The 27,455-nt window shown below is 43.1% G+C and overlaps 2 protein-coding genes across 9 annotated transcripts; one reads left to right on the top strand and one right to left on the bottom strand.

The window, feature by feature from the left end:
* The first annotated feature begins 87 nt into the window (after positions 1-87).
* SASS6 (SAS-6 centriolar assembly protein) lies at positions 88-13,151 on the top strand. Of its 7 annotated transcripts, none has more exons than XM_085585901.1 (18): positions 88-174; positions 1,471-1,531; positions 3,089-3,168; positions 4,372-4,476; positions 4,774-4,945; positions 5,827-5,904; positions 6,860-6,979; positions 7,068-7,259; positions 7,465-7,659; positions 7,986-8,075; positions 8,174-8,353; positions 8,968-9,049; positions 9,332-9,441; positions 10,240-10,362; positions 10,733-10,821; positions 11,273-11,364; positions 11,450-11,552; positions 12,673-13,151. In XM_085585901.1, exons 1-17 carry the CDS (start codon positions 107-109, stop codon positions 11,536-11,538), a joined length of 1,926 nt encoding a protein of 641 aa, XP_085442027.1. In that variant the 5' UTR covers positions 88-106; the 3' UTR covers positions 11,539-11,552; positions 12,673-13,151. The 7 variants fall into 7 exon arrangements, 5 of the variants coding, with proteins under 5 accessions (XP_085442027.1, XP_021380887.3, XP_021380876.3 ...); XM_021525212.3 differs by lacking the exon at positions 12,673-13,151 and adding an exon at positions 11,643-12,559; XM_021525201.3 differs by lacking the exon at positions 12,673-13,151 and having other exon boundaries at positions 11,450-12,559.
* SLC71A1 (solute carrier family 71 member 1) lies at positions 13,121-27,392 on the bottom strand. 2 transcript variants are annotated; one of them, XM_021525264.4, is made up of 12 exons: positions 27,252-27,392; positions 21,408-21,503; positions 20,523-20,585; positions 19,847-19,974; positions 18,679-18,793; positions 17,369-17,587; positions 17,000-17,113; positions 16,465-16,536; positions 15,886-15,998; positions 15,684-15,781; positions 14,994-15,157; positions 13,121-14,447 (listed from the first exon to the last, which is right to left on the bottom strand). In XM_021525264.4, the coding sequence occupies exons 3-12, from the start codon at positions 20,547-20,549 to the stop codon at positions 14,241-14,243; spliced, it is 1,257 nt and encodes a 418-aa protein (XP_021380939.1). In that variant the 5' UTR covers positions 20,550-20,585; positions 21,408-21,503; positions 27,252-27,392; the 3' UTR covers positions 13,121-14,240. The 2 variants fall into 2 exon arrangements, with proteins under 2 accessions (XP_021380939.1, XP_021380930.1); XM_021525255.3 differs by lacking the exon at positions 27,252-27,392 and adding an exon at positions 26,661-26,902.
* Between the last annotated feature and the right edge of the window lie 63 nt (positions 27,393-27,455).

Here is a 27,455-nt window from a genome sequence, read left to right as displayed (position 1 = left end):
CCATCGCCGCTCCCGGCGCCGCCATCGCCGCTCCCGGCGCCGCCATCGCCGCTCCCGGCGGCCCCCGCGCCGCCATGTTGCGGCCCCGCCCCGCGGCCGGAGCAAGATGGCGGCGGAGCGGATCTTCGACCGGGCGGTGTCGGTGCGAGTGCGGGGCTGCGGCTGCGAGGAGCGGTGAGTGCGGGCCGGCTGCGCGGGAGTCTCTCTGCGCTCCTCAGGGGGGCTGCGAGCCACAGCCGCTTTCCTCCTGCCGGCTCTCGGCGCCGCTGGGCAGCGCTCTGCGGTGCCGCGCTTGGCGCTGCTGGCGTTGGCACCCTCGGGCTGAGGGAGGGGCCGGGTCTGGCGAGGCCCGTGCAGCCGGTGAGGGCCGGGCGGTCGCCGTGGGAGGGAGGGAACCCGGCGGGCCGCCGGCAGCGGAGCGGGCTCGCCGCGGCTCTGCGGAGGCGCCGCTGGGCCCGGGGCTGAGGCGACCCGAGGGCCGGGCGGCTGCCGGGCCCGCGCGGGGTTCGGCGTCTCCGGGCCGCGGTGCCTCCCGCGGTGCCTCCCGCGGTGCCTCCCGCGGTGCCTCCCGCGGTTCCTCCCGCGGTGCCTCCCGCGGTTCCTCCCGCGGTGCCTCCCGCGGTTCCTCCCGCGGTGCCTCCCGCGGCTCCTCCCGCGGTGCCTCCCGCGGTTCCTCCCGCGGTGCCTCCCGCGGTGCCTCCCGCGGTTCCTCCCGCGGTGCCTCCCGCGGTGCCTCCCGCGGCTCCTCCCGCGGTGCCTCCCGCGGTTCCTCCCGCGGTGCCTCCCGCGGTGCCTCCCGCGGTTCCTCCCGCGGTTCCTCCGCCTCTGCCCCGCTCCGCGGTGCCTCCCGCGGTGCCTCCCGCGGTGCCTCCGCCTCTGCCCCGCTCCGCGGCCTCATGCGCGGCTCCCCGCAGCCCAGGACCCCGGGTCCGAACCGCCGGTGCGAGGTGCGCACAGCGGCGGTGTCCGGGAAAGCCCAGACATTCCGTGTGTGAAGCGTCTCTTCAAAACAGGATGAATTTCGGCACTACGGGTCCTGTCTGGTTAGACAGTGTGAGAAGGCACGGAAAGGCTGCTGTGGTGTGCGTTGTAATATAAGTGACTTAGTAAGAAATCATTGAAGGCAAGGTAGCACTGTATTTATTATTACCAGGAGTTTGAGCAGTCGTTAATTTCAGCAGGCTTCTACAAAAGTTCTAGTTTCTGGACAACGTTTCAAAACTTCTGCCTCGCGATTTAAAGTCTGGTGGATAACAAGCAAGCAGCAAAAAAAACAAGCTCTGCCTGAGGTGCTGCAGTGACTGAAACTCTTATAATTTTAAGTGTAGTCATTGGGGGGAATTTTATTAATGTTTCTGCCTAAATTTTTATTTTTGAGATGTCCTTGATTCCTTTAATGAAGCTGTGAACACATATTATTTGGAGAATGTTTTCTTGATTTATTACTGAGTTTAATCCTTTTGTACACAGGAGATTAAATGTTCGAGTGAATATTGAACTACTGTCAATTTCTAATCCCGTTCATAAAAAGGTTTGTAAATTAATCATATATCTGTCATTCATTACGTATTATCTGAATTTTATTTTATGGACGTATAAGTAGAAAAAGGAAAAGTAAAGTGGGATTTTAGTGTTTGCCATTTGACCATACTTTATTTCTTATATGATTTTTTGAGTAACTTAGTTGGTTTGGAATTGTGGTTTTCCATCCTCCCTCCCCCACCCCCCAGCCTTTTTTAGCCCTCTATTTTAGTTTGGCTGTCGATGGGTCTTAGCAAGCCTGCATAGTAAAAGTATTTGGAGATGCTCAGGGGAACATGAGTTAGAGCTTAGGGGTACCTTTAGTTCAAGGCTCCACATCGGGAATAAAAAAAAAAAATCGTCTTTCTCAGGGGAAATCACAATGAGACCACTACTGGAGATTTTGTCATGTCTTCTGTTGTATGTCTGATTTGTCATCAAAGTGTTCATCCCTTCAGCATGATGTTAAGATTGGTCATGGGTGGGTTATGGTGCTGTTGGGCAAAGATTTGTTTGTATAGGAATACAGCAGTTTTGGTCAGATTGTGCTCCTGGTGGCAGTGATAATGGTGCTTCCCTCTGAGCAGAAGCAGCTCAGTTAGAAGTGTGTGCTGAGCTGTATCAGGAGGAGCCTGGGAACTGGAAATGCAGTTGAGTCCATCAGGGAGTGATAGGAGATCTTCCAATGCTTAACCAGCTAATGGGACATCAGACCAAACAGGCATTTTGTCCCACCCATCAGTCCACCCCAGCTGGCTTGGGCTAGCATTAATTTTAACTGTCCGTGTCTGTAAATCCCCGAGTTTGTTTGTGCATCTCCAGCTGAGAGTTTCGTTGGTGTTACTGGCACCTGAACTAAAAAAGTTTCAGTTATGTGTGTGTACAGTGCTGTGTCACTCATTATGTAGGAACAGCTGACATGTTTCTACTTTACTGTTGTACCTCTGCTGGGGAATATTCTTGCCACAGGGGCAAGCTTTGTTCCAGGAGCAGCTGCCTGAGCCCAATGTACTGCATAACCCCATCCCTGGAATTATTGGAGGCTTAATGCTTATGGAGAGGGCAGGCTTTCCAGAACATTGTGTAGACATCAAGTGTCTGTTTCAAAGCTAAGCAGCATAACCCTGCAGTTTGCCAGATGGGATTCAGCTGTATCCAGTCTGCAGAGCTCTGTATTCAAGTATAGAAAAGCAGCTGGTGGTTTTATAAACTTCAGGAACAGTGTGCTCTGAAAGAATTCCAGTTATGGGAGTGATGTATTACTAAACCATGACATGGGCTGCTAGTGCTAGTGCTTCATGAGGGGAAAAAAAGAGCAAATAGCTTTTTCTCTGAAAAATGATGGCTACACACTGAATTTCAAAACCTTTGCTGGTCAAAGTTTAATGTTTTGACTTGGTTTGTTTTTGTGAAAGAGTTTTCCTTGTTTTCTTGCTGTAATATTTGAATCAGTTGCCACAATTCTGTTGTATTTTTGACTAAACAATGAAAGCATTCACTACTGTTTGCAATGCTGGCTTAAAATATTTATAGTATTTTAATCTTATTTAAATGTACATCTTTTCAGGACTTAGCTGTTCGATTGACTGATGATACTGATCCTTTTTTCCTTTACAACCTTGTTATATCAGAGGAAGATTTTCAAAGGTAAGTGAAATTACAGTACTTTCTCTGTGAAACATTTCTAAATGGCAAAAAAAAAAAAAAAAAGAAATGGAATATTTGTAGCTTCTAGTGGTCTGTGTTAGAGTTCAGGTTTTGGAAGTTTTCACTTGTGGGGTTTTGTCAGTGTTTTATCATTATTGTTCTCTGACCGGTCACCAACCTGGTGAAGCAGCCATGTTCAGGAGCGTGACCAGCTCAGGTTACAGAGAGGAATACTGCTGGTATCTTCTGTTTATCCTAACTGCTTCTTACAGACTATTGTGTGTGTATGTGTGTGTGAACTAGTTCAGGAAATAATTGCAAGAAGCAAGTCTTGTTGGCATGGACATGGTTTTACAGACCTGAGCCTGTATCTTAGGGGTTTCTTGCATAATTGTACTGTTGGGTCTCATTGACTTGCTCAGAATTTGAGCAAATCATCAAATTTGGATTCCAGGCATGAACAGATGAACAGTTCAGTTTTCCTTGGGTATTTATTTTATTTTTGCTATGTTTTGTTTTGTTGAGGGTTTTTTGTGTTTTTTTTTTTGTTTGTTTGAGGATTTGGCATGGGGTGGTGGCTTTGGTGTTGTTTTTAAAAGGGAGGTGTGATTGGTATGTGGATCAAAAGGCAAAATCAAAGTAGTGTTTGCAGGAGAGATGTGCTGGAGTGTTTCGTTGCATGGAGGCAGAGCTTTGTGCATGCACTGCAGGATGTTTCATGTTTCTGTTTGAATTTGCTGTGGCTGTGGAGAAGGGGGCAGAGATGGGCGAGTGGGGGATCGAGGTAATGGCTGAGGCTCCCCTCCTTGTCCTGTGCTTGTTTCCTGTGCCTGTCCCATCACTCCTCCACACTGAGCTGTGAGGGTGATGCCTACTCAAAGAAACACATTTGTTCCACAGCAACTTCTGGTTTTTAATTAGTGCAGTCCATTTGCAAGAACTCTTGTGTTCAGAAGTATCCTCTGGGGATCATTATCCGGGATGTGCTGTAGGCTGACCCTGCTCAAGCAGGGAGGTTGGACCAGCTGACCCTCTGTGGTCCCTTCCAGCCTGACCTCTTCTGTGATTTTGTGATTTGAGGACACACTTCTGGTTGAAAATAATCAGAAGTGGTTCTTTCTACTAGTGTAAACAAAATATTTTACAGGAAATTAATTACAGTTCTCTATATTGTTAATGTTTTTTTTCTGTCTGTTCATATAGTTTGAAATCCCAGCAAGGTCTCTTGGTAGACTTCTCTGCTTTCCCGCAAAAATTCATAGATTTGCTTCAGCAATGCATTCAGGAGCAGAACAAAGATATCCCAAGGTAGGTCACAAGTGTGTGCCATGTTACTCTGTGTGTACTTGCTGAGTTCTTAAAATGCTTGTCAGTCACTCAGACTGAGAAGAGTCAGTAGAAAAGGATAATCTGACCTGCCCCGACCTGAATATGTTGGTGGATGTGGCAAAACCTGAGTCTTTAGAGGAGAATTCTTTCTTGAGCAAAAACTGAACAGTCTTTTACTGTACATATAAAAATATATTTTATTGCCAAATAGATTAGGATCTACAGGTAGTTTCAGGAAAAAATGCTAAACATTTGATTATCTTGGTTTTTCCCTAGGTTTTTGCTGCAGTTGGTTTCCTCAGCACCAGCTCTAGATCACACACCTGTCTCTTTAAATGTAGTGGAGACCAACCCTTTCAAACACCTTACCCATCTCTCTCTAAAATTCCTGCCAGGAACTGATGCAGAAATAAAGAAGTTTTTGGCCAACTGTTTGAAATGCCTTAAGGTAAAATGAAAGTTTATTGTAGCTGCAACTAAGCCTCAATGCTGTATGTACTTAAGCATTTTTTTCATCCTGGGAAATTCAGAAGTATGTACCAAGTTGTATGCTCTTGTTTATTTTTCCTTTTAGTCCAAATACATAATTGCATGCAGCTACTTGGGTGCATGTTGTAAAGTCTGAATTGTTACCATCACCCAGGCCGTGGAAATGCATTCTGTATATTCAGGCAGGAAGGGAGGTGTTTTACACAAAGTGCACGTGGTGTGCAGCTGCTGAGTGCTCTGGCTGCTGCACTCCCCTGCTCGCAGCCTGTGCTGATGGCCAGAGCAGCTGCAGGACTGACTGGAACCTTCAGTCTCTGTTCTGCACTTGGCTGTAGGCAAGCACAGGCTGCTGGTAATTGTGAGGCTTGGTGGGCTTCAGAGGACTAACAGCTGTAAAAAGCCAGTTAAAATGGGAATGCTGATGCAGTTTGTTAGCATGCTAGGTTTCATTTTGTGAGAAATTAAAGGTCTCAGTTTGACTGTTGTGCTGTCATGTTTCTAGGCACCTAATAAGCCATTTTAATAACATAGATTTACAGTATTTCAGTTGATCTCTTGTTTAGGTAACTCCTTTGTAAACATATATTGTAAATAAAATACCATTTCCTTGTTGAAATTTGGTAAGAATTTAATTTGGGGTTTTTACATTGTGGGCTAATAGCTTTTATTTTGAATTTACTAATTATATCTTATTCAGTATGACACTTATTTAATAAGGTGATCTTTTCACAAATACAGTGAGTATAAGGGTGCTTAGGCAGGTGTGCTGATTAAATGGGATCTAAATGCTACTTGTGTTTTGGGAGCTAAGGATTTGACTTGATGTTAATTTGTACATAGGAGGATAAAAAGATGTTGGAAGAAAAGCTTAAGAAAACTGAGGAGGATCTTACCAGGCAACTGAGCTACACTCAACAGGTAACAAATTTTTAACTTTTGTGTGTTGCACTTTTTTGATTTATGGAAAATGTCCCTTTTTGTAGGCTGGTTGGTTAGCCACTACCTAGCCAAGATAACTGACTTGAGACTGAGTGAAGAGAATAGTCTACTGTAGCCTTTCTGAGAGTGAGTAAAGCCTGCAGCTGAAGAGTTAAATTGAGCTCTTGCAGTACTCAAGCAGAATTTTACTTTATTTTTTGCAGAGGTCTGTGCACACACAAATTGAATACTAAATATATGGTCATGTGACGATAAATGATAAATATACTTCATATATTCCATGAATCGTTGGAAATTGTTTTATTTGGAAAAATAGTGAAACTGGTAAATAAATTGGAAGTCTTGGACTTTAATTACTTCATTTTGGATTTTGCAGTCAGCATAGTAATTCTGTATTTCAAGAGAATGATTACGGTCAGATTCTGCAGTTATCAAGGTGACTTTTTTCACCATAATGAAATAGAACAATTCCAATCAAATTGTTAAGAATTATTTTTTGAATGGAATATTTGTTTGCCTCATGTCTGCAGCTTCAGTTTGAGTTACTGGAATGTGTTTGCTGAATTGGAATGCAGAATTACAAATCAAAAAAAGGAAAAGATGCTGCTGAAGAACTTTATTTTTTTTTCCCCTAACAGAGTGCTGTGTGTTACAAGGCTAGAGAGCAGCAGGCTGTTTTTTCACACTTAAATAGTGGCTGGAAAAAAATGCAATTGGAAATTAAAATTCTTTTATCCACAGCATTAGAACAGTGCTCTTCAGCTTCTCAGTGCCTTACTTTTCCTGCTTACAAAATTAACATATTTCAGCATCTGGTGCTGAAATTTAGACTTTTTTTAATAATTCCATGTTTTTTTAGTAAGTAACAGTCACTCGGTATTGGCTGAAATATTTACATTTTTAAACTCTATGTGCTTTTGTCAAATTTAAACAGAGCTTGTCAGAGAAGAGCCGGGAACTTGACAAACTGAAAAATGAATGGACAGCCTACACTACAGCTCTGAGCAACAAACACTCGCAGGAGCTGACCAGTGAGAAGGAAAGAGCTCTCCAGGTACAATGGTTGGAAAGAATGGACAGGATTCTTGTATTGGAATAGTCAGAGTCATCAAATAACTGCTTCATTTCTGTGCTCCTCACAGGCACAAACTCAGTACCAGCAACAGCATGAGCAACAGAAAAAGGAATTGGAAAATTTGCATCAGAAAAGTATTCAGCAGTTGCAGAACAGGCTCTCAGAACTCGAGGTCATCAATAAAGACCTAACAGAGAGGAGATACAAAGGAGACTCCACAGTCAGAGAACTGAAAGCAAAGCTTTCTGGATTAGAAGATGTACGGCTTCCCAGTGCCCAAAATTAAGCTTACTACTGCTAGAGCATTAACTGTGCCTGCCTGGGCACGTTATAGGAAATTCAGCATGCTAAGTTCATTTATTTCCTCTTTATTCCATATTATGCTTACTGTTTAAATATGTCTGTTTAAATTACTGTTACGGGTTTTCTTGAAGAATAAAATTCAATTCCTTCCCAACATTTAGGAATGTCAAAGAGCAAAGCAGGAGGTGCTGTCCCTACGCCGGGAGAACACAACTCTGGATGCTGAATGCCATGAAAAAGAGAAGCTCATTAATCAGCTGCAGACACGAGTTGCTGTCTTGGAACAAGAGATCAAAGACAAAGATCAGCTCGTCACCAGAACGAAAGAAGTCCTAGATGCGACACAGGAGCAAAAGGTTTTTTCATTATTTTTTTTAAACTTTCCTAACTGTGGTTTCCATAGAGGAGCTGCTGGCCAGTTTTTATGAATACAGCTGAAGTTAAGATTCTAAATGATGGCATCAAAAGTATACTGGGTTCAGATTTAATCCTTTGGTACTGGAGTAATAGTTTATGGTATTGTTGGTAGGAAAAAAAAGATTAATCCAGATCCTTTAAAATTTGAAAAGCAAGCAGCTGGTTCCCTGTAAGGATAGTACTCTTAAGAATTATGAACATTCTACTTGAAATCATAAACAATGTATATCACAGCCTTATTGTATTTTGTAACATTCTTTTCAAGGTGATACTGGAAGAGAGTACAGAGGAAAAACAGAGGCATATTGAGAAACTAGAGACAACAATTAAGTCGCTGTCAGCTGAGCTCCTTAAGGTTTGTTTGAACGTGGCATTTCATGCCACTTCCCTTGTGCATCTCCCTTATTCTTAGGTATTTATTTTTGTAATATATGGCTTGGGTTTTTTTAATAGGCTAATGAAATTATCAAGAAGTTACAAGGAGATTTGAAAACTCTAATGAGTAAATTAAAATTGAAAAATACAGTGACAATTCAGCAAGAAAAACTGTTGGCAGAAAAAGAAGAGAAACTTCAAAAAGAGCAGAGGGAATCACAGGAGATGGGACAATCCCTTCAAATGAAAGAGCAGGAGGTATTGATGGGTTAACCTTGTGTGCTGGAAGTGCAATTGTATGGACTTTGCTGTGTTTTGTGGGCTTTAACTTAGTTACAGAAATAAGGTACTAAATCTCTCCATGCAATAGATATACTCTTTTGCTTATTTAATGTATTTCTTTAAATGTGTCATCAACTTTCAGAATTTTAATGTTAACCTGATTTGTAAAAGCCATCCATTTATATGGAAAGTAATCAAAATTGTTTTAAGAGAACAAAGCAACATAATGATGAATCAGCACCTTTTAGAAGGCACATTCATGTGTAAGTTGGTGAAGGGAGTAAGAACAAGAACAGAGTGAACCTTTTTCTTCAATTCCATTCAACAGGACATTCTCCTGTTTAGAGTCCTTGCACTAATCATAGAAAAATGAAGATCAGAAAGGATTCTGGCTGTCACCTTGCCAAAATCCTAGCTGAAAGTAGGGCTTTCTTTAAAAGAATTACTATGTTGCTTTTGTGACAAACTGAGTTCAAACTTCTTTAATTTTAGAATAACTTCGTAAATGCTTTTTTTGTTGTTTGTATTTAGTATATAAAACTAGTAGTATAACACTCCTGATAGTGTTGCAATTTTTATGGGAATTACAGGTTGACAAGCTACGAGAGCAGCTAGAAAGTACAATACAAAAACTTGAAGAAAGTAAGCAGTTGCTGAAAACCAATGAAAATGGTAGGTTTATACAGCTTGATTTTTCCCTCTGTAAAAATGACCCAGTGATCTCACTACTGCTGAAATTGATAGAAGTAATTTTTGGGGTTTTTGTGAAGAGCTGCCATTATTGTCATGCGTGGAAAACAAGCCTGGGGCTGTGGGGTGCTCAGAGGCCTGGAGAGGGGAGGAAGCTTCATCAAATGGCTCTGCATGGTACTAGGGAGAAGGAAGGGCTACTGGCCATTTCCAAGAGATTGTACAAGAGAGCAAGTGGACTTGAGCTTTTTCTTCCTCTTGCAGTTATCACATGGCTGAACAGACAGCTGAGTGAAGTTCAGATGGCAAAGAAGCTGGACAGTCCTGCCAGTGCCCCTGCTGCTGGGAGGGCTGCTGTTTCACCTCTCAGCATGGTAAGGTAGAGCAGGCTGGTCAGGTGGGCATCAGTTGATAAAATGCAGAGCCTTCAAAGAGGAAAAAATGCTTTCATCTTCTTCTGGCCTTACAGTTTTGGGTGGTGTGGTTTGGCTTTGTTTGTTTTTAACAATATAAAACCCTGTTTGATGCTTCTTGATGCCCTGAGCCTTCTATGTAAAAATCTTCTAAGCTCTTGTTTATGTAAAATACACAAAGGAGTAATAGAATTAACTTTTGAAAATATGAAATACAGAGTGAAGACAAAAAAAGGCAGCTTTTTTGTGTTGAGTGGTTAACTTACTAATTCCCTCTGTAAAGATTAAAACCCAAAGTGTACTATTTCAGTACTCTTAATGATAAAGTAATTTTTAGAAACAGGAAAAGTCAGGGGCTGAGGAATGTTCCTGCAGTCATTGTTGAATACTGTAACTTGCTGCTTCTCACCCTGTGTTGTGCAGATCTGTGCTGTCACAGCAACAGCAGGAATTGATGAGCTGCTTGTTCAGTGTTCATACAAAGGGGATTTGTAGCTGGATACATTAAGTGCTTTAATCAATGACAGGGTGTGTAGCTTGTTACTAGCTGAGAGTGCTCACCTCATCTAACTTTTTCAAAGTGGTTTTCCTTAAGTGTGCAAATCTTGGAAAAAATTATGCTTTCTTCCCATCAGGAAGATTCACGTAAGTGTTGGCCTTGTAATGGCAGTTACTTGTTAATTTTGGAATTTTTAATCTCTACAGTTACTTGTAAAATTATGTTTCTCGTTTATGGATGAGTTTCTATTTCTTTTACAGCCTGACCGACCATTGTTTCATAGCTCAGGAATCAGTCATCCCATTTCTCCTCTCTATGCCTTCCAAAACTTTGTGGAACCAATACACGGCAAAAATGGAAGTTCCCAATGTCCAGTATCAAAGGCAGGCACTTTGACTTTTTTGTTTGCTTAAGAATGTATAAAATTGTATACAATTTTATTTATTCATTGTATAAATTTTTATTTAAGTTGTATAAAATATCAAAACAACATTTTGACTATTTCACAAAGTACATAAATATTTCCTGTATTTAATCTTGGGCTCTCTGCCTTGAGCATTATGACTGTTATTCATAGCTAATGCTTGTCTTTAGGCTGTTTCTCACATGCTTTGCTGCACAGCAGGGCCAGTGAAGTGTAGAAACAGGAATCTCTGGGAATTTGGCTCTGTGAATGCCCTCGGGGGAGGGGACTCTCAGACTCTCAGATCTGGAGTAAGTCTTAACCTGCAGCTCTTTGTCTCTTCTCTGCAGGTTCAGTTGAACTCACAGCTTTTGAAACCCAGTCAATGTTTGGATGCTCACACAGTGCCTGCAGCACGTCACGCAGCAAACAAGGAGAAGTGAGTGTCAGCTACTGCAATTTAGTATTTTTGTTAATTCATTTTATAAAGCCCTTTGTCATCTTGGTGTATTTGGAACTGACTAAAGGTCCTAGTATTAGCTTGTTTCTGTGATCTGCCTTTCTTCATTGTGATGCTAATCAGTTTTGTGTTGGTTTGTTGAAACCAAAGGAAGAGCTGTGCTTGCAGGAGTGGGCCCCAAGGAACAACAGTTCAGCGTTGCTCCTGCTGACAGATCCAAGGCATCAGTACTGGGTCACTGAAAAAATTAGCTCTAGTCTGTTCTTAACTTGCTCAGTGATGGTTTAATTTTACATGGTAAAGGTCATGAAGCACAGTAGTTGCACTTCTAGTGAAGGTTTTTCTGAGCGAGTCTGTAGCTGCCCTCATTATAATGCACCGATGACCAACTGAATTTGCTTTAAATTTTAATTTGCTGTTCTATTTCTAGTGGTGATCAACTGGGGCTGGAATCAAAGTATTTCAAGAAAAAAGATGACAGCATTCCTTTACGAGGGCTTAGTCAAAACACACTTAACTCAGGTAAGTAGGAAACTGCAGGTGTTGTTTGAAATGTACTTGAAGGGCAGAGCCCTGGCTCAGTGCAGTGTCCTGTGCTGTTCTGCAGAGTACCTGAGACCCTACTTGCCAGCCAAAGCACAGCCATCGCCAAAAGCTGCTGGAACACCAGCCTCGGCCTATTTTCCTGGATCATAGACAGGCTTCTTACAGTAAGAGTCTCTTTTGAGTGTCCTGCAGTAGTGTGTTAAGTAAAGTATCAGTGTGAACTGACAAAATTTTATGAGTCAGTTTTCTTTGAGGAAGGGATCCTGACTGACTTGGATGATGTTTCAAGGTGCTTGAGCCTAAGGAGAAGAAGATGAAGCCATAAGGAGCCTTAGTGGGAACAACACTGACATCACCAGGGCTGTGCAGAATTTCTTAGTATATTGTTGACATGTAGATCCTCCTAAAAACTCACCGAGGTGCTCTTTCTTATAACTAGTGAAGTGTACATTCCCTGAGAGCAATTACCTGAATTTCTATTTCTTCACTCCTTTCAAAGAACAGATGAGGTGAAAGCACATGAGAGCTCATACAGGAACATGATTTAGTTTTAAAAACTTATTTAATTTTGGAACCAGCTTATTTGAATTGCATATAGACTTAGAAATAATCTCATACTAAAAATGCTAAATTATTTCACTGAAGGTAGAAAATTAAAATTCTCAGTCTTGGTTCCCCTAACTTTTCTGTTAATCTCTCAGTATTAAATTCCATAGGCCACCATGCATGAAACATTAAAAGGTGAAGTAGCTGACTAGTTAAGTGTTGATAAGTATCAACATCTCAAAGTTACTTTATTTTTATAAATCACCCTTTACAACTTGTAAGACTATACAGAAATTTTAGGTACTCTTATATCTATTTAGCTTGTTCTACTGTCTGGGTTCAACGTAATAACCACTTGGGACTTGGTGTCCCCTGCAGAACAAGTATGCATGGACTTATACCAAGCAAAGTACCCTTACAATGACTATTCTTTACTTTTGGTGAAGATATTTCATTCCTTTTACCTTAGTTGCTCAGGTGCACCCAGAGGATTGTACATTTCAGTGGTTTGTTTTGCTGTGTGAGATGTTTACATTTGTTTATAAATTAGCACCATGTTAATGTATAGTGTCTGGTTTTGTCATGTATATGTTTTTGTAGAAATATTAAATGGTTTTTATCAAAAGCTCTGATTAGTTTCTGCTTCAGGAGTAGTACTAACCAACATCTCCACTGTACTGGAATTCCCAGCTGAGGTAAGCACCAGAACAGCTCTATTTTATTTACCTTTTTCTGCAGTTTTCCATGTTGCTCGTTGTTCCCCCTGCCCAGCCCCGCAGAGCTCCTCTCCTGCTGTCCGTAGGTGCCTGTGCCTGAGGCTGTGTTCATCTCCACGTGCAGAGGAGCTGCTGGCACAGAAGTGTGGCAGCATCTCCCAGGCCACTTAACTCCAAAGGGAGCCCTGGCCAGGCTGGCTGTGTGCAACTGACTTGTCCCTTGGAGCCTGGGCCTGTGCTCGTCCTGTTCACTGGGTCCCCAGGACCCGAGGAGCAGCTGCAGGCAGTTCTGTCCTGTGCTGCTGGCAGCAGGGAGCCTCCCACTGTGCTCAGGGCTGCTTTACCTAATGCATAATGCTCCATGCTGGATCACTACTCCAGATGACTTTTTCCACCTGCTGAAGTATAACACACATGCAACTACTGAACTTCACTTGAGGTTTAAAGAGACATTCACAATTATTTAAAAATTCATTAAAATATTCAACTTTATTAACAGTATATTTACATTTTTTTTTCCTTCTCTTGGTCAACCATGGTGAATGTTCAAAGGTAAAAAAGCATTAAGCAATAACCACAAGATGAAAACATTTTAAACCTATACAATACTTTATACACAAATTTATACAAAGGAACACTTAAATAATACAACTGGACACAAAAATATACACTTTTAGAGAAATTCACATCAGTAATTGTATAAAGCTCTCTTCTGTACTAAGGGTCCTGAAAATTTAGGACTAAAACTTTAGCTCTGTAATGCAAAAGGGTTCTTGTGACAGTCCTCAAAGGCCACTATATAGCACATGACAGATTCAAGGCTATCAGCTTATAGAGTTCAGTCTGTGTATTCAAGTTTTGAGGTCCTTTATGATTACGCAAACATCAGAAATAGAGTGGTTTAATAAACGGTACAGAGGAAAGCAGAGGTTTAGAGCCAATATTAAAATTTGTAGGCCCAAAACACCCACTTCGTATTTCAACACGTGTTTGATACGACCGTTTCTTCAAAAATAGAAAGAGTAAATGCACTTACATAAAAATAACTTTTACTGTTCAGCAAGCGTGCTTGTGTGATTTTTATATTAGTACAAACTTAAAAAAAACCTGCCATGTGACTTTTAAAAGAAATGATACCAATTCACCTCCCTACTTAAGTACATTTACATTAAGGCTTTGAATCAGCTGACCCAAGATTTTACAACATTAAAACAAATGGGTCTACATGGATGCCAGTCTGTCTCATTGAGACGTAGCATGACTAGAATTAAAGCTCACCACCGTAAGGAAACAGAAGGACACATGCTCATGCCTTGATTCTATTGTTTGTCTCTGAACTAAGAATGTAAAGTTTAGCAGTAACAGTATTTCATGGCAAGAGACAAGTATGTAACAGTTGTTTATAAAAGCAAGTAAGTTTTTAGTTCAATGGCAACATCTTTGGAGAAAGTTCCTGTTTCAATTCCTACAGATTTCATGCAGAAAGATGCTTCTTAAGATTACCTTAAGAAATTACATTTTGATGGAGTTGGAATGTGTATCCCAGACTGCTGATGAAAGAAGAGTCCAATCCGTCTTCCTGGATTTTTGTCATACATTTGTATCTTGCAGTAATGGTTCTTTAGCTTCACCAGGAGCTTGTGGGCTGTGGGGATGGCCGTGGCTGCCACAGTGTTTCTTCCAGTTGCTGGATCTTACATTTAGGTTTGTGTGTTCAGGAATAAACAAGGCAACAAGTAGTGCCAACAGCACCGAGCACGCTCCAAATAAGAATGGGGGTCCAGGAATTATGGAGTTCTGAAAGCAACAACAAATGTGTTAGTGAGTGTAACACACCTTAACAGGCTACAGTTGCTAATTACCCACTTTTAAGAGCTGCTGCCTGACACACTGCTGAATACAGTGTGAAAACATCCTAAGATTTAGGACAAGGGAGCACATCATTCTTACTAATCCATGCCAACTTCCTTTTCTAGTGCAAGTTCTTCCTGCTGAGTTTCCCCAGAAACTTAATAATAAAAAAAAAAGCTTGGTAAAAGGACAACAGAACAAAAACATTCACCATTGCTATCTGTCCACCCTTCCCTCAAGGTATTCTCCTCACAAAGGTCACAGTTGTCTACGACTGTCAGCTGTAGCTATTGAAAATTAAGCTAAACTAGTGCATACAATTAAACAGATTAGTTAAACAATCCTCCCCTAGAGGGACTTCGAAACCTTTTTCTATGCCCTGCATTTACTGTCCGTGCAACAGAATGTACCACAGCATCAAACTGGAGAACAGATGAGCACAGGAGCCCTTCCTAACTTCTTTTGGAAGCAGTAAGTACAGAAGAAACATACCTGTTGTAAATGGTATTGTGCAACCACACTACCTCCTGATGATGATTCGGGCATGGGCAGTTCATTCAGTTCAACGTGAAATATATAGAATATAAAACCATAAAGGGCTGGTCCCAAACCATTACAAAGTCCTCGAATGCCTGTAATCATCCCTTGGACAACACCTGGGAAAAGTAAAATATATGTTCTTTATTGATAGTTATATAATTCACTATTTCTAATGTCTTAATTGACTTGAAACTAATGCAGGCAGGAAAGTCCTAAAAGTTGTTGCACTGTGGGTTGCAGTAAACGGGGCACCAAGAGCCTGTCATTATCATAGTCAAGTGGTTTTTCCATCAGCCTCTAGCAGAGGGCAGTGCCATGCTGCCATGCTAAGCTGGTTCAGAGGCCAGGATATGCACACAGTCACACAGGAGAGAGCACTGCGTGCAATGGAGAGGAACAGTGTGTGGAGTTTGCTGAATGTTCTGCAACTGTAAGGCCTCGTTGAGTTTTCCCTCTGCAGCAGAAGTACATGGTACACACAGTGCAACTTCCTGGCAACCTGGATTTAATGTGGTGCCCTAAGCTCAGGTATCTGGGCTGCCCTGACAAGACTGGGCCTGGATGACGAGCACTAAGCCCAGACCCCAATATGTCTGCATGGTATTCCTCAACTAGAATTCCAAGAAGCAAGAGCAAACCTACCCTGCTGGTCGGCATCAGCAGTTCGTGAGACCAGGGCGCTGACAGCTGGGAAAGTGATGCTGGACATGGCAGCCACAGCGCCGGCTGCCCACATCATCCTGCAAAACACAGCCTGCAGTGACTGCCCTGGGAGCAGGATGGGCTGTCCTGCACTCGCACCCTTCAACCCCGCATCAGTCAAAGTAAAGCGAAACGTGCATACCATGGCTCTGACCCAAAGCCGTACCAGGCCAGCTGCAGGATCTGGAACCCCAGGCCCAGCAGGATGGTGTTCTTATTTCCAATGGACCGCATCAGTAAACTCAGCACTATTGTCTAACAGAGAGGGCAAAAGTAAAATGTCAGAAAAATAACATCCTAAAGGTTACACACAAGTAAGCTGATGAGTTAATTAAAAAAACAACACCTGAAATAATTTCTGCATGTATTCTCAAATACATGCAGAAATATTATTTTAGGGTTCTTCAAAAACATTATTTGCCTCTACAAAAAAAAAAAACCAAAAAAAAAACCAAAACAAAAAAAAAGCAGCATTTAGCAAGTTAAAGGACTAAACCATCATCTCTGATGCACAGAGGATTTAGTTTTCCCTTAATGAACCAAACATTTGTTGTCAAGTGTTTTCATCTAAGTTAGAGTCTTAATCAATTTCTAGAGATCTAGAAAACAACTGACACAGAAAAGCTGAGTTACATTTATGGAACCACAGTGTTATCCATTTTCCACAGTGCTTCCTTCTTTTCAGCTTGCCAATTCAATGACACACAGAGCAGTAACTCACCTGTGCAATAATGGAAAGAATCCCAAGAACTGCTATAAATGCTGCAACACTTTCAGATGAAAATCCCATTATCTATATTAAAAAAAAAAAAGGCAATTTGATTATCAGCCATAAACCATGTGTCATGATGTTACAAACCCCAGTGAAGGAACACACAATGCAGAAGACCAGTACTATTCAGTTCTTCATCTGTTTTCCATTACATCAAACAAATAAATGAAAATAAAGGGGCATAAATAAAAACCAAATTGTTCCCTAAAAAATAACACCAGTTTAAGATATTGAACCTCACAGTTCAAGAATAATGCAAATAATTACAAAATACAAGAAAATGTTTTATAACTCATTCATCACTTTCCTCTCTTTTTGCCTGTCTAAAAGAGAAAAACAGAACAAGGGAACTTACATCAGTTGCTGGAAGCTTCTAAATTACATGAGTTATCTGTATTTGCCATATTAGTTCAGTAACACTGAAAACTTCCTTAAATCCTGTAAATTTACTTTTGTTCAAAGTCATACCAAAATGTTACATTACCTGTCTGAGGTATAGGAAGAAGCTGGAATATTGGCCTGCCTCCGGGAGGTAGGAAAGAAAGACTGTTATGCAGATTAGCAGCACAATGGAGTCCTGGCCGACCTTCTTCAGGGACTATGGCAAGAAAAAAGAATTAAAAAACATTCCACCTTCATTTCCAAAAAGCATCCCTAGCTGGGCTCTGAGAAGCCTGACAATGAAGTTGTTATGCAGCACCACCAAAGAATTCTCTCTAAGTTTAGCAAGACTAGTGGATCACCAGTGAAGCATGGTCAAGCTTGAAGAAATTGAAGGTTTTGTTTTGCAAGCCTGAACTTTTGTAAATTCAGTCTCTTCCCTGTGTTCAGATTCCCTATTTAAGTAGCTTACTGCAAAGGGGTCAGCCTGTTCCCATGAAATGGGTGCTCCCCAGGACGCTGGCCTCATCTTCTCTGGCAGCGATTCCGGTACAGCGACAAGGATAAAACAAATGTCCAGCAAGGCTATTGCTGTAGCCAGCACCACCACCAGGCTGTCGCCGTACACTCGGCCAAGGTAGGCACCGATAGCAGGGCTGGTGACTAAACTTGCTGCAAAAGTTGCTGAAACCTGAAATAAATAACAGCTGGTAAATTTTTCAGTGAGACAAGTCAGCAGTGTTACTACCCACATTTCCTCCTTTTCAGAAACCTCACCATTATAATCACACAGTGATTAAAAGTAACCTTTTTCCTATGCCTATGTGGTAGCAGCTGGGTATTTTAGACAATCACAATCTTTAAAGAAATATTTTCTGATAACTGGACAGCTCGCTGTGAGGCTCACAGCACTCTTGCATGTACTGACATAATTATGTTTAATTAACTGTAGATTCTGCTGATACCTCTGGGAAGCAATGAGCTGTATTTAATCTTCATATTAGTGAAATAGGCAATGTCTGTTAAAAAAAGCACATGTATAAAGGGTATATTAAATTTAATATATTGGTTAATCCAACTCAATAGTTGCCAGTTAATCAGCTGGCCTTGTGAAAGATACTAACTTAGAACTAAAAGAACTTTCTCAACACATCTCAATCCCTGATGTGTACAGGCACAAAGAAACTATTTAAGTCTATATTCATTGCTTTCAGCTCTTCCTGCTGAATGGTAATGGATTCTGTAACTTAAACACAAATAATTCTGCTAATCCCTAATAACATGAGGCTGTCAAGGCTCCTGGGACCCGGAAGGAGATAACAGAGAACCAGAGGCGAGTTGCAAGAACTTCAAAGAGACAAGTAACTCAACTAAGTTTGTTCTGAACTGCAGCTCAGAAGAGTGACTGGAGACACAGGCAGGGGCAGTCACAATCACACAATGGCAGTTCCAGAACAAAAGGTGAGATTCTGGATGACAGAGTAGTACCAGTGTGGGCAACAATGCAGGAATAACTAAAGCTCCTCAAACTACATCATTAAGACTGAGAACAGCCATTAAGACAGCCACAACAGCTTTTAACATGGTCGTGTTTTGTTTCATTTAGAAGCAGAATATTCAAGAGATACAAGACTGGATGACAGGAACAATTAAACAGAAAAAACTGACTCCAAATTAAAATCAACTTGCCACAGAAGAAACAAACCCACGGCTTTGAAAAGCATTAGAAACTTAATGGCTCAGTAATGAACACCACAGGAAAAGAGGCCAAACAATACATACCAAACCATAGGCCATGCTCCTCTCATGTTCTTGGGTTATGTCTGCTACATATGCAAAAACTACAGAAAATGTCACTGCAAAAACTCCAGACACAGAGATTACAGCGAAGTACCACCTAAGAACATGATAAAAAATATTAGAACAGCTAAATAGAAACAAAAAGTCTATTCAATCCAAGTGCAGTTAAACAGTAAATCACCTTGTCCAACTTATCTTGATAATTTATTGAGATAATCTTGGATAAAGCCAATGTGACTGTGTCTTGATAGAACTGTGTAACACATGTGCACCAAGTACAAGCAGCTGTAGGTGTTTTGTAACACCTACAAGAAGTTGCTGTGATTAAGTACTACTGAGAAAAGAGGTGCTCAGCTAATGAACTTAACTGGTCTATGACCCAAAGCAAATTAGGAACCTCAGTGTTTTGAGAACTTGGTCATTGAAAGGCCCCCACATTAGCCATATCTGTATGCTGTAGACACTAACACTTGGCATTTGAAACCTTAATGTACACTTAGCAAACAAGCTCCTTCGGAAGAGGGATGAACAGCCTGTGTGACCAGGGAGGAAACAGGAAAGGCTGGCGGAGCTGCCTGAGCAGCTGGCACTGGCCTGTGTCAGTGCAGGCTGTGCCCCTGCTCCACGCCCAGGAGCAGCATGGGTCAGGAGCAAGCCCAGGGCTCTGACTCCTGCCCTACCTGGGCAATGTTCCAGCCAGTTAACAGGTCAGTAAGGTGCACACTGCATGAAAGCTGATCCATTTTAGAATTTGAGAAACCGAAGTTTAAAACTGCTGCAAAATGGTGCCTTACAAATGGTTACCTCATGCATCCAACATTAGGTAAGGTTTTGCTGGCTGGTAGCTGAGAGAACTGTGGCCACAATCCAGACCTGCACAGTTCACTGGACAGTGTTCTCCAGCTTTGGCAGATGTGCTGGACATAGGGCTTACAGCACACAGACCAAAATCAGCAGCCACTGAAATTCTGACCAAGGCCATTGGCCTCATGGCAGTTGCATAAAGTTGACCGCACCCCCAGCTTTGCACAGAAATAATACAAAAGCCTCAACCTTCCATGAAGCACAAAGAGCATTTTATCAACTATGCTACACGCACAAGCATTAGGTAGCAAACAGCAGCCAATCTGGCATGAAACAACTTACTAACCATGGGCTGATCTTCATTAGTGGTATTGGTGCACAGGTGAAAAATACTGTTAGCAGCAAGAAGGACTTTCGTCCCCACACATCAGACAGGGCACCTATGAGTGGGGCACTGAGGAATGACAATAAGCCCTAATGAAACAAAACGTGCAGTTAGAACGAAGGGCTCGGACTCGTGGTAGCACCACAGCACGGTCTGAGAGCAGCCCGGGCTCTGCTTTCATTCATACAGTGCAATGCACCAAAGGCAGTGTGGCCAAGCATCACTGATCTTCTAGCCCACGTCTGACTACATCAAACTTGAGATCTGTTATCTCAGAGCTACACAAAATTCAAAATGCAGATGATGCAGTCATATAAGCAGTTTCATGAACTGTGTTTTATAGTCTACTGCAGCAACAAACTCCAAGTGAAAAATTATCCACTTTCAGTACCACATGCATAATTTGGGATTAAGGAATACTTTTTTATTTGATGAACCCAAACAGTAGATACAGACCTTACTAAAAGTAAAAAGATGTACACTTCCACTTTCAGCAGTAATTTATTCTCATTTTATTAATAATGTGAAAGCCATATTGAAAAGCCTCTTGACTGTTTCTCTCAGTTGGCAGTTATTTCTATATTCCTCCCACCATTTATTTTAAATTGTACTTGTTGATTAACTTCTGTCAGCTTACCTTTACTCCTTGAATTAGACCATTCATTAGAAATGTATGTTTTGGGAAGGTTTCATGCAAAACCTGGAGAGGAAATATGAATACAGTCATTTACACAATCTGAACTACAAGTATCACTCATGATACATTCAACTTTATGATGCACAGCAGTTTTTTTGATTATTTTCATAGAATACGGAGGAAGAAATAGAAGAAAAAAGGGCAAACCACAAATAATGTGACTAATCTTTAATTTGCATGGAAGACATGTTGAGATTTCAGTGCCTGAAATATAAATAAACCACAGAGAACCTAGAAAATTATCCCTGACCAGATCCTCCAAATGCTACTGTGTCATCTGCTGGGGACTGGGGAGAGACAGAGGAGAGATGTCACCATGCTGAAGGGGCTCTCAAGTTTGGTGAGCAGAATGCAGGAATGCAGCTGTCTCAGTCTGATCACACAAACACACTGGTATGACTGTTTCACTAATCATGGGGATGCTTTGACTGGTGTAGCAGACTGGTGTAACTGATTACCACGTTTCAAATATATTTTTGTCCTTACATTTATAATATTCCAATGTCTTGAAAGAAAAGATAATTTCCTTACCACCTTGCTGGTTCCAATCATAAACTATTTACATGTAAACTTGGGTGTTAGCAAACCTGCATGTAAACTGTTGTGCTACAGCATTACACTGCTATAATGAAATAAATGAAATTTCTGATACCATCTAAAAATATAGAACTTTTCACTTGCACAAGAGTGCAGCTCAGTGGTATGTAATTTTAATTTAATTTAATTTTCATTTTCATTTAATGTAATTTTGAAGATGCTCAGTGCCTTTGCAGTAATTGTCCCACCTCCCATACAGCAAGAAAAATGATCCTAAGGATCACCTACCCCTAAAGTGGGAGCTGTCAGGAGTCCCCAAGCAAAAAACTCCAAGAAGATCACAATAACAGCGTGGTAGACACTGGGTGAACCTATTCCTTGAGGCTGAAATAGGAGAAAAGATAAGTGATTAAAACATCTGATCATCTGTCAGAGTCATGAGAAATGCATCTGAACACTATAAAAAGAACAATTAATAATGAAACAGGACTCAAAGCTTGGGAATAGTTACCCAACCAACTGGAATTAAATGTATGGAATAAAACTCCTTTTTTTAACCCTTTGACGTTAATGTCCTGAAGTGTCCTACTCTTACTCTGCAGAATCCTGCAGATCCTTCAAAAAATAAACCACTTACACTGCCAATTTGGGAAACAAGGATGCAACAGGGAAAAGACTCTTCTTCAGACAACTAATTTATTTTCCTTGATTAAAGTGATTAAGTATACACAAATATGCAGTGCTCACCTTCAGCTATCCCCAAGTCTCACTACCTGGCCTATCAAACAGCTCTTCTGTTACTAAAAGGCACCACTGCTCCATACAAAACATAGCTCTAAACCAGGAAAGAAACTAAAATAATGGACACCAGAAGCAAATCTCAGGAACAGCACTGACCACTTCCCAAATACTGAGTGCAGGCCTATCAGTTACAGTGTGCTTCAAATGCAGGAAGAGATGCAGATAAAAGATTTGACAAAAGGAACTTGAAATTCTCAGTGATTTGGTAGAATCAAAAGTAGTTTTTGAAGAGAATAAAAAGAGAATAGGAGGGAAAACCTGCTCATCTCGTAGACTCTGTAAATGCTGTCAAACAACATGCCACAGTTCAACATTTGCAAATTAAGGACAGGATTCACTAATTATTCTCATATGAAAGCAGTATGAATAACTCCTCAGAAATTTCCTATGTGTTCTTTCAACTTAGAAGCACTTCATTAACATCTACTTTGCTGGTTTGTGCAAAGGTGAGTTACTAACAGAGTGGCCCTGATGTGACCAGACACATCACTCATTTACACTGAGCACACACACAGGCTAAGGACCTCAGCTGCTTCCCAAGAAGGCTCACTGGGATTTCATCAATGTGTGTGAGGAGCTGATGGAAGAGTAAACACAAGAGCCAGTCTCTTCTCAGAGCTGTCAGTGACAGGACTGCAGGCACACACTGAAATACAAGAAATTACACTCGAACCTCAAGAAAGCAACCCTTCCTGAAAAAGGCTGCTCAGTGAAGTGTGGAGCTGCCAACCTCCAAACCCCACTAGACACAGCCCTGAGCAAACTGCTCCAGCTGACCCTGTCTGGGCTAAGAGACTGGGGTAGTTGGATTAGTGATATTGGAGGTGCCTTCTAGCCTCAAATACTACACAATTTTAAGTTGCAGTTAGGTAACACTAGAGTCTTTCCTTTATTAGGAGATTTATGCAAGCTATACCTAGCTTTTCTTTCCAGATTCCAGTATTTCCAACATAGGAAAAAATGTTTTACTGAACAAAAGTATGAAATTAATACAGAAAGCCTCACTGCCTACTTGTTCCTATTGCTAAATAAGATCATAATTTTCAAAAGTAACGACATCAGTCTGTAAAAGGTGAAATACAAAAGTACCTCAGCGCTGTGCTATTTTTGTTTTCCAAGCCCTCTTCAGTAAATACAGACATACCATACCAATATTTCTGCTATTTTTTCTGCCTACTCTCCCAAAGATGTAAATTAACAGTTTTTGTAGGTACAGAGAGTGGCTATAATTATCCTCTCTTCCCACAATCCCTTTCCCTTTCCACCCACAATCCTTATTTTAGCTTTGGGTTAAAAATTTATCCATCTCTGCACAAACTGCAAGTACCAATGTAGGCTGTTTGACTCAGTCTCATGAAGTCAGGCTCACTGTGATAGCCCCCAGATTCCTGCTACACTGTTGGCTCGTGACCTCCGAGGCCTGACAGACAGCGAGGGAGGTGTCACAAACCATCCACCCCTCCCAGCACGGTGGCCAAGGGCACCTCCATTCCCAGCAAACACGAGTGACTCCAAGGCCATCTGTGCCTGTGCTGCCTTTGTCCAGCTGCGGGCAGCTCTGAGACCGCCTGCACAAAGCCAAACAGCAGAACGAAAGCAGCGGCTGTTCTGCACAGGGGAACTGCTGCTGGCTTCAGAGCCTCAGGTGGGTCACTGCTGCCCTCTGCCATGTTGCTGTAAGCATCACCAACAGAGCTTTCCAACACACTGACAAAAACAAGCAGAAGTGACATTTAGATCCCTACGGTGCAGCTTCCCTGCTTTCTTGTTGCTAGTGCTCACTTATCACAGGTACTACTATTTGTTCTTATCTGTGAAAAAAAGAAGTAATTTAGTCACATTTAGATCATCACCTCTACAGTCACTTTTAAAGGTGGTGGCCACTATCAAGTAGCAAGGATGCTTCTGAGGTGAGGTGAGGGAGCAAGGGGAGGATAAGCAGTTAGTGTATTAAGGCACATTACAAGCACTCACAAGGTTTCAGTGCCAGCCTGATGCACTGCTGGAGCCCACAGCTGCAGTGCAGGTGCTGGGTGTCCAGCCCTGCCCCACCCTACAAAGTGCCCCCTGTGCCTTCCTAAGGGGCTAACACAGTGCAATGCAAGGGCCTAAGTGCAACTGAAGCAGCAGGCCCCAGACCTGGAAAGAAAAGACACAGAGCCCTTGTGTGAACAATCTGGAACTGAGATGTTCCAATCAGAGTACAGCAACCCTCCTCTGCTACCAGCAGCCAGAGCAGAGTGTATTTGTGCCTGGCTAAACCCACTGCACAACCAGAGCTCCAAGAATGCCTTTTACCAAACACTTTGAACTGTCAGTCATGCCAGTGATAAAAAGTGAACATGCCAGGCCAGCCTAAGAACACACATGTGACAAATAACCATCAAAACAACAAAGGTATTGTGTATAAGACCACAACTGCTGCTCCTGTGCTGGAAAGGAAAAAAGTACCAAATGAAGTCCTAATCTCTAGTTCATTTTATGACTGCTTCAAAAATGCATCATTGTACATAAGATGAATACATAAAGGAAGGAAAAATTTAAATTGTTGGGGGGAAAAAAAGTGTTGAAACAGAAGTTGTGGCTGCCCCACCTCTGCAAGTGTCCAGTGGCAGGCTAGATGGGATTTTGAGCAACCTGGTCTTTGGAAGGTGTCCTTGCCCACGGCAGGGGGTTGGAAATAGATGATGTTTAAGGTCTCTTCCAACCCAAACCATTTGTGATTCTATGAAACCACATCACCAGTGTTACTACCTCTCCTTTGGTGAAATCTGACAACACACACTTGAGTACAACACACCATTACACGTTCTGTGATACAGCTAGTAAAGCTACAAATAGAAAAACACAAAAATACCACCAAGCACCAACCCAAGATCCTGCACCACCCACTGCTTTGCCAAGGAGACCCAGCAGAAACTGCAGTGGGTAGAGAGGCTTTGCAGAAACAATGGATGGGTTTTCCTTTTTGTTTGTTTGGGGTTTTTTTTTGGTTTTCAATCAGAAACTCCTTCTGCCTGTGCCACTGCCTCATTAACCATCTGTACATTCATTCTGACTCACACAATTTTTTCGGATGTCAAACAGTTCCAAAATACACCAATCAGGCTGGAAAGTTTGCACAAAGATGCTTAATTAATTACTGGTTTGCCAGTGGGAAACACTGAAGACACGGGGGCCATTTTCAGATACCTGTTTCCCACAATGTCACACAGCACCCTGGGTAACGAATGAAGCAGCTGAGGACACTGAAGCACCGAAGGCCAACTTAACATTCCAGCAAATATTAAAAAAAAATCCATTCATGAAGTTTCTGCTGTTGTTATAAAGAACACTCTTATATCAAACTTTGTAACTTAAAAATATGTATTTAAAACAAATAATTTCCCAAGCATTTATTTGAATGCAGAAAGTATCACAAGTGGAAGTTTTTGTTGCCCAACAACAATCCATGTACCTTCATCTAATGTTTATGGCTTATTTTTACATGTTTTCCAATAATTAAATTAATACAGAACTCACGGGAGCTGGCACTCAGCTTTTGAAACTGGTGGCAGGCACTGAATGATGTACTAAAAGTATCATGGAATGCAGTTAATTGTAACATACTTTCTCCTCTCTTGGAGAAAGGAAGTTAAACTTGAGAGGTTAGGGATGCCTGGAAACACACTATCTTAACCAATGATACTTCAGAGAGAAATTATGAAGCACTATGTCCCCCGAGTAACAAACATTTATTCTGCTCGTACTACTCTATCTAAAATACTTGCATTTAACATTTGTACAAGGTAATCTACATTTCTATCTTTACAAACAGCAGGAACACATCCTGGAAAACACCAACAACCAATACCAGAATTCATTTTGCTTCCTAACACTTCAGTAATCCAGCCAGCTGGCCACTTCAATGAACAAGTACAGTGACTCTCACACCTGTCTCTTCTCCATTTTTGTTCCAAAAAGACAAACTGAATCAGCAATTTAGTCTGTCAAGATGTCTCTTTATTTGAAATAAAGGCACTCCATTTAGCACAGGGCACACTGAAGCTACACAGTGGAAAAAATCCAGGGGCAATGATATATTTGAAGTAATGGCACTCATCAGTATAAAAAATAACCAACCAAAAACCGCATCCAAAACAACTCCAAGCTCCAGCAGCCAAAACGTTTGACAACTTCCTTTCTTTTTCGAATTTATGTATTTACGAGGAAGCAAAACAGTGGGAAGAACCGCCAAACCTTTCTCCCAGGCGCCCTTTGCGGAACTGCTCAGGCGCGGGGTCTGTGCCCCGCTCGGGCCCATTCAGGCTGGCCAGGGGCACGGCGGGGCCAGCGGTCCCAGCCCCGCACACGGCACCCCGCACACGGCAGCCCCGCACACGGCAGCCCCGCACACGGCACCCCGCACACGGCAGCCCCGCTCGGCGAGGCGGGGCTCGGAGCCGCTCCGCTCCCGCAGCGCCCCGCCGCGCCCCGGGCCGGGCGCCCCAGGCCGCTCTCGCGACCCGAAACCCGGCGCACAGAGGAGCCAACTGCGCGGCTGGGCAGCGGGGCAGCCTGACACGCTGACAGGCGCTCCCGGGCAGCCCCCCGCCGACACCGGCCCGGGCTGCCGAGCGCGGCTCTCGGGGCTGCGGCGCCCGGGAGAGCACCGCGACCGACACAGGCGCGGCCGCCGGACCGCCACGGGGCCCCGCCGCCGCCGGCCGTCCCCGGCCCATCCTGCGCCCCCGGCCTCACCGTCCCGCCGTCCTTAATGATGATCTTCTTGGCCAGCATGATGCTGCGGTTCACGGCGCGCTTCTTCTTCTTGCCCGCCTGGGTCATTTTACCATCGCACCCCGGGGGCGGCTCGAGCGGCCCCTCCCGGCTCCCTTCGGGCCTCGGCTCCCTCCGTCCCTGCGCCGCGGCCGCCGCCACCCCTCACGCGCCCGCCGCCATCTTGCGCAGCCCCACCGCGCGCGCAGCCGGCGCTGCGCATCACGCGATCGCGCCATTGGCCGCGCGCCGCTCACGTGGGCAGGGCGCCCCCCGCCCTGCCCGCGCCGGGAGCGCGCCTGCGCCGGGAGCGCCGCCCGCGGAGCGCGGCCCGGCCGGGAGCGCGCCTGCGCCGGGAGCGCCGCCCGCGGAGCGCGGCCCGGCCGGGAGCGCGCCTGCGCCGGGAGCGCCGCCCGCGGAGCGCGGCCCGGCCGGGAGCCTCAGGCTCTCTCTCATCCGGCCCCCGGCACCACCCGGCCCTCCGAATAGAAACATCCGGCCCCGCTTCCCTGCTGGAACTGCTGAGGCGCCCGGGAAAAAGTACCAAAGGAACGCAGTTAGTACGGGATATACCTGACATTTCTACAGCCAGAGTACACAAACAGATATAATCCACCCTAGCGATCCAGCTTGGAGACAGATATTCTTCTTTCTTAATATCAAGCTTTAAACTTAGCTTATGAAAGCTCTAGCACCTTCAAGCGGGCAGGTCATCCCAGGTTCCGATTTACCACAGCGCCTGCAAGTAACAAGATAACAGGGATCAGCTTCCACATA

The sequence above is a fragment of the Lonchura striata genome, chromosome 8, assembly GCF_050655825.1.
Source record: "Lonchura striata isolate lonStrDom1 chromosome 8, ASM5065582v1, whole genome shotgun sequence".
Lineage (NCBI taxonomy): Eukaryota > Metazoa > Chordata > Aves > Passeriformes > Estrildidae > Lonchura > Lonchura striata.
This window is presented reverse-complemented; position numbering and strand designations above follow the sequence as displayed.

Coding starts and splice junctions, on each gene's coding strand:
- SLC71A1 (XM_021525255.3), bottom strand. CDS start 26,747: ATGACCCAGGCGGGCAAGAAGAAGAAGCGCGCCGTGAACCGCAGCATC. Junction 18,794..19,846: donor CTAATGAAGATCAGCCCATG/GTTAGTAAGTTG, acceptor TCATGTTCTTAG/GTGGTACTTCGCTGTAATCT. Junction 17,588..18,678: donor GGAGCATGGCCTATGGTTTG/GTATGTATTGTT, acceptor TATTTATTTCAG/GTTTCAGCAACTTTTGCAGC.
- SASS6 (XM_085585901.1), top strand. CDS start 107: ATGGCGGCGGAGCGGATCTTCGACCGGGCGGTGTCGGTGCGAGTGCGG. Junction 4,946..5,826: donor ACTGTTTGAAATGCCTTAAG/GTAAAATGAAAG, acceptor ATTTGTACATAG/GAGGATAAAAAGATGTTGGA. Junction 10,363..10,732: donor CCCAATGTCCAGTATCAAAG/GCAGGCACTTTG, acceptor TCTTCTCTGCAG/GTTCAGTTGAACTCACAGCT.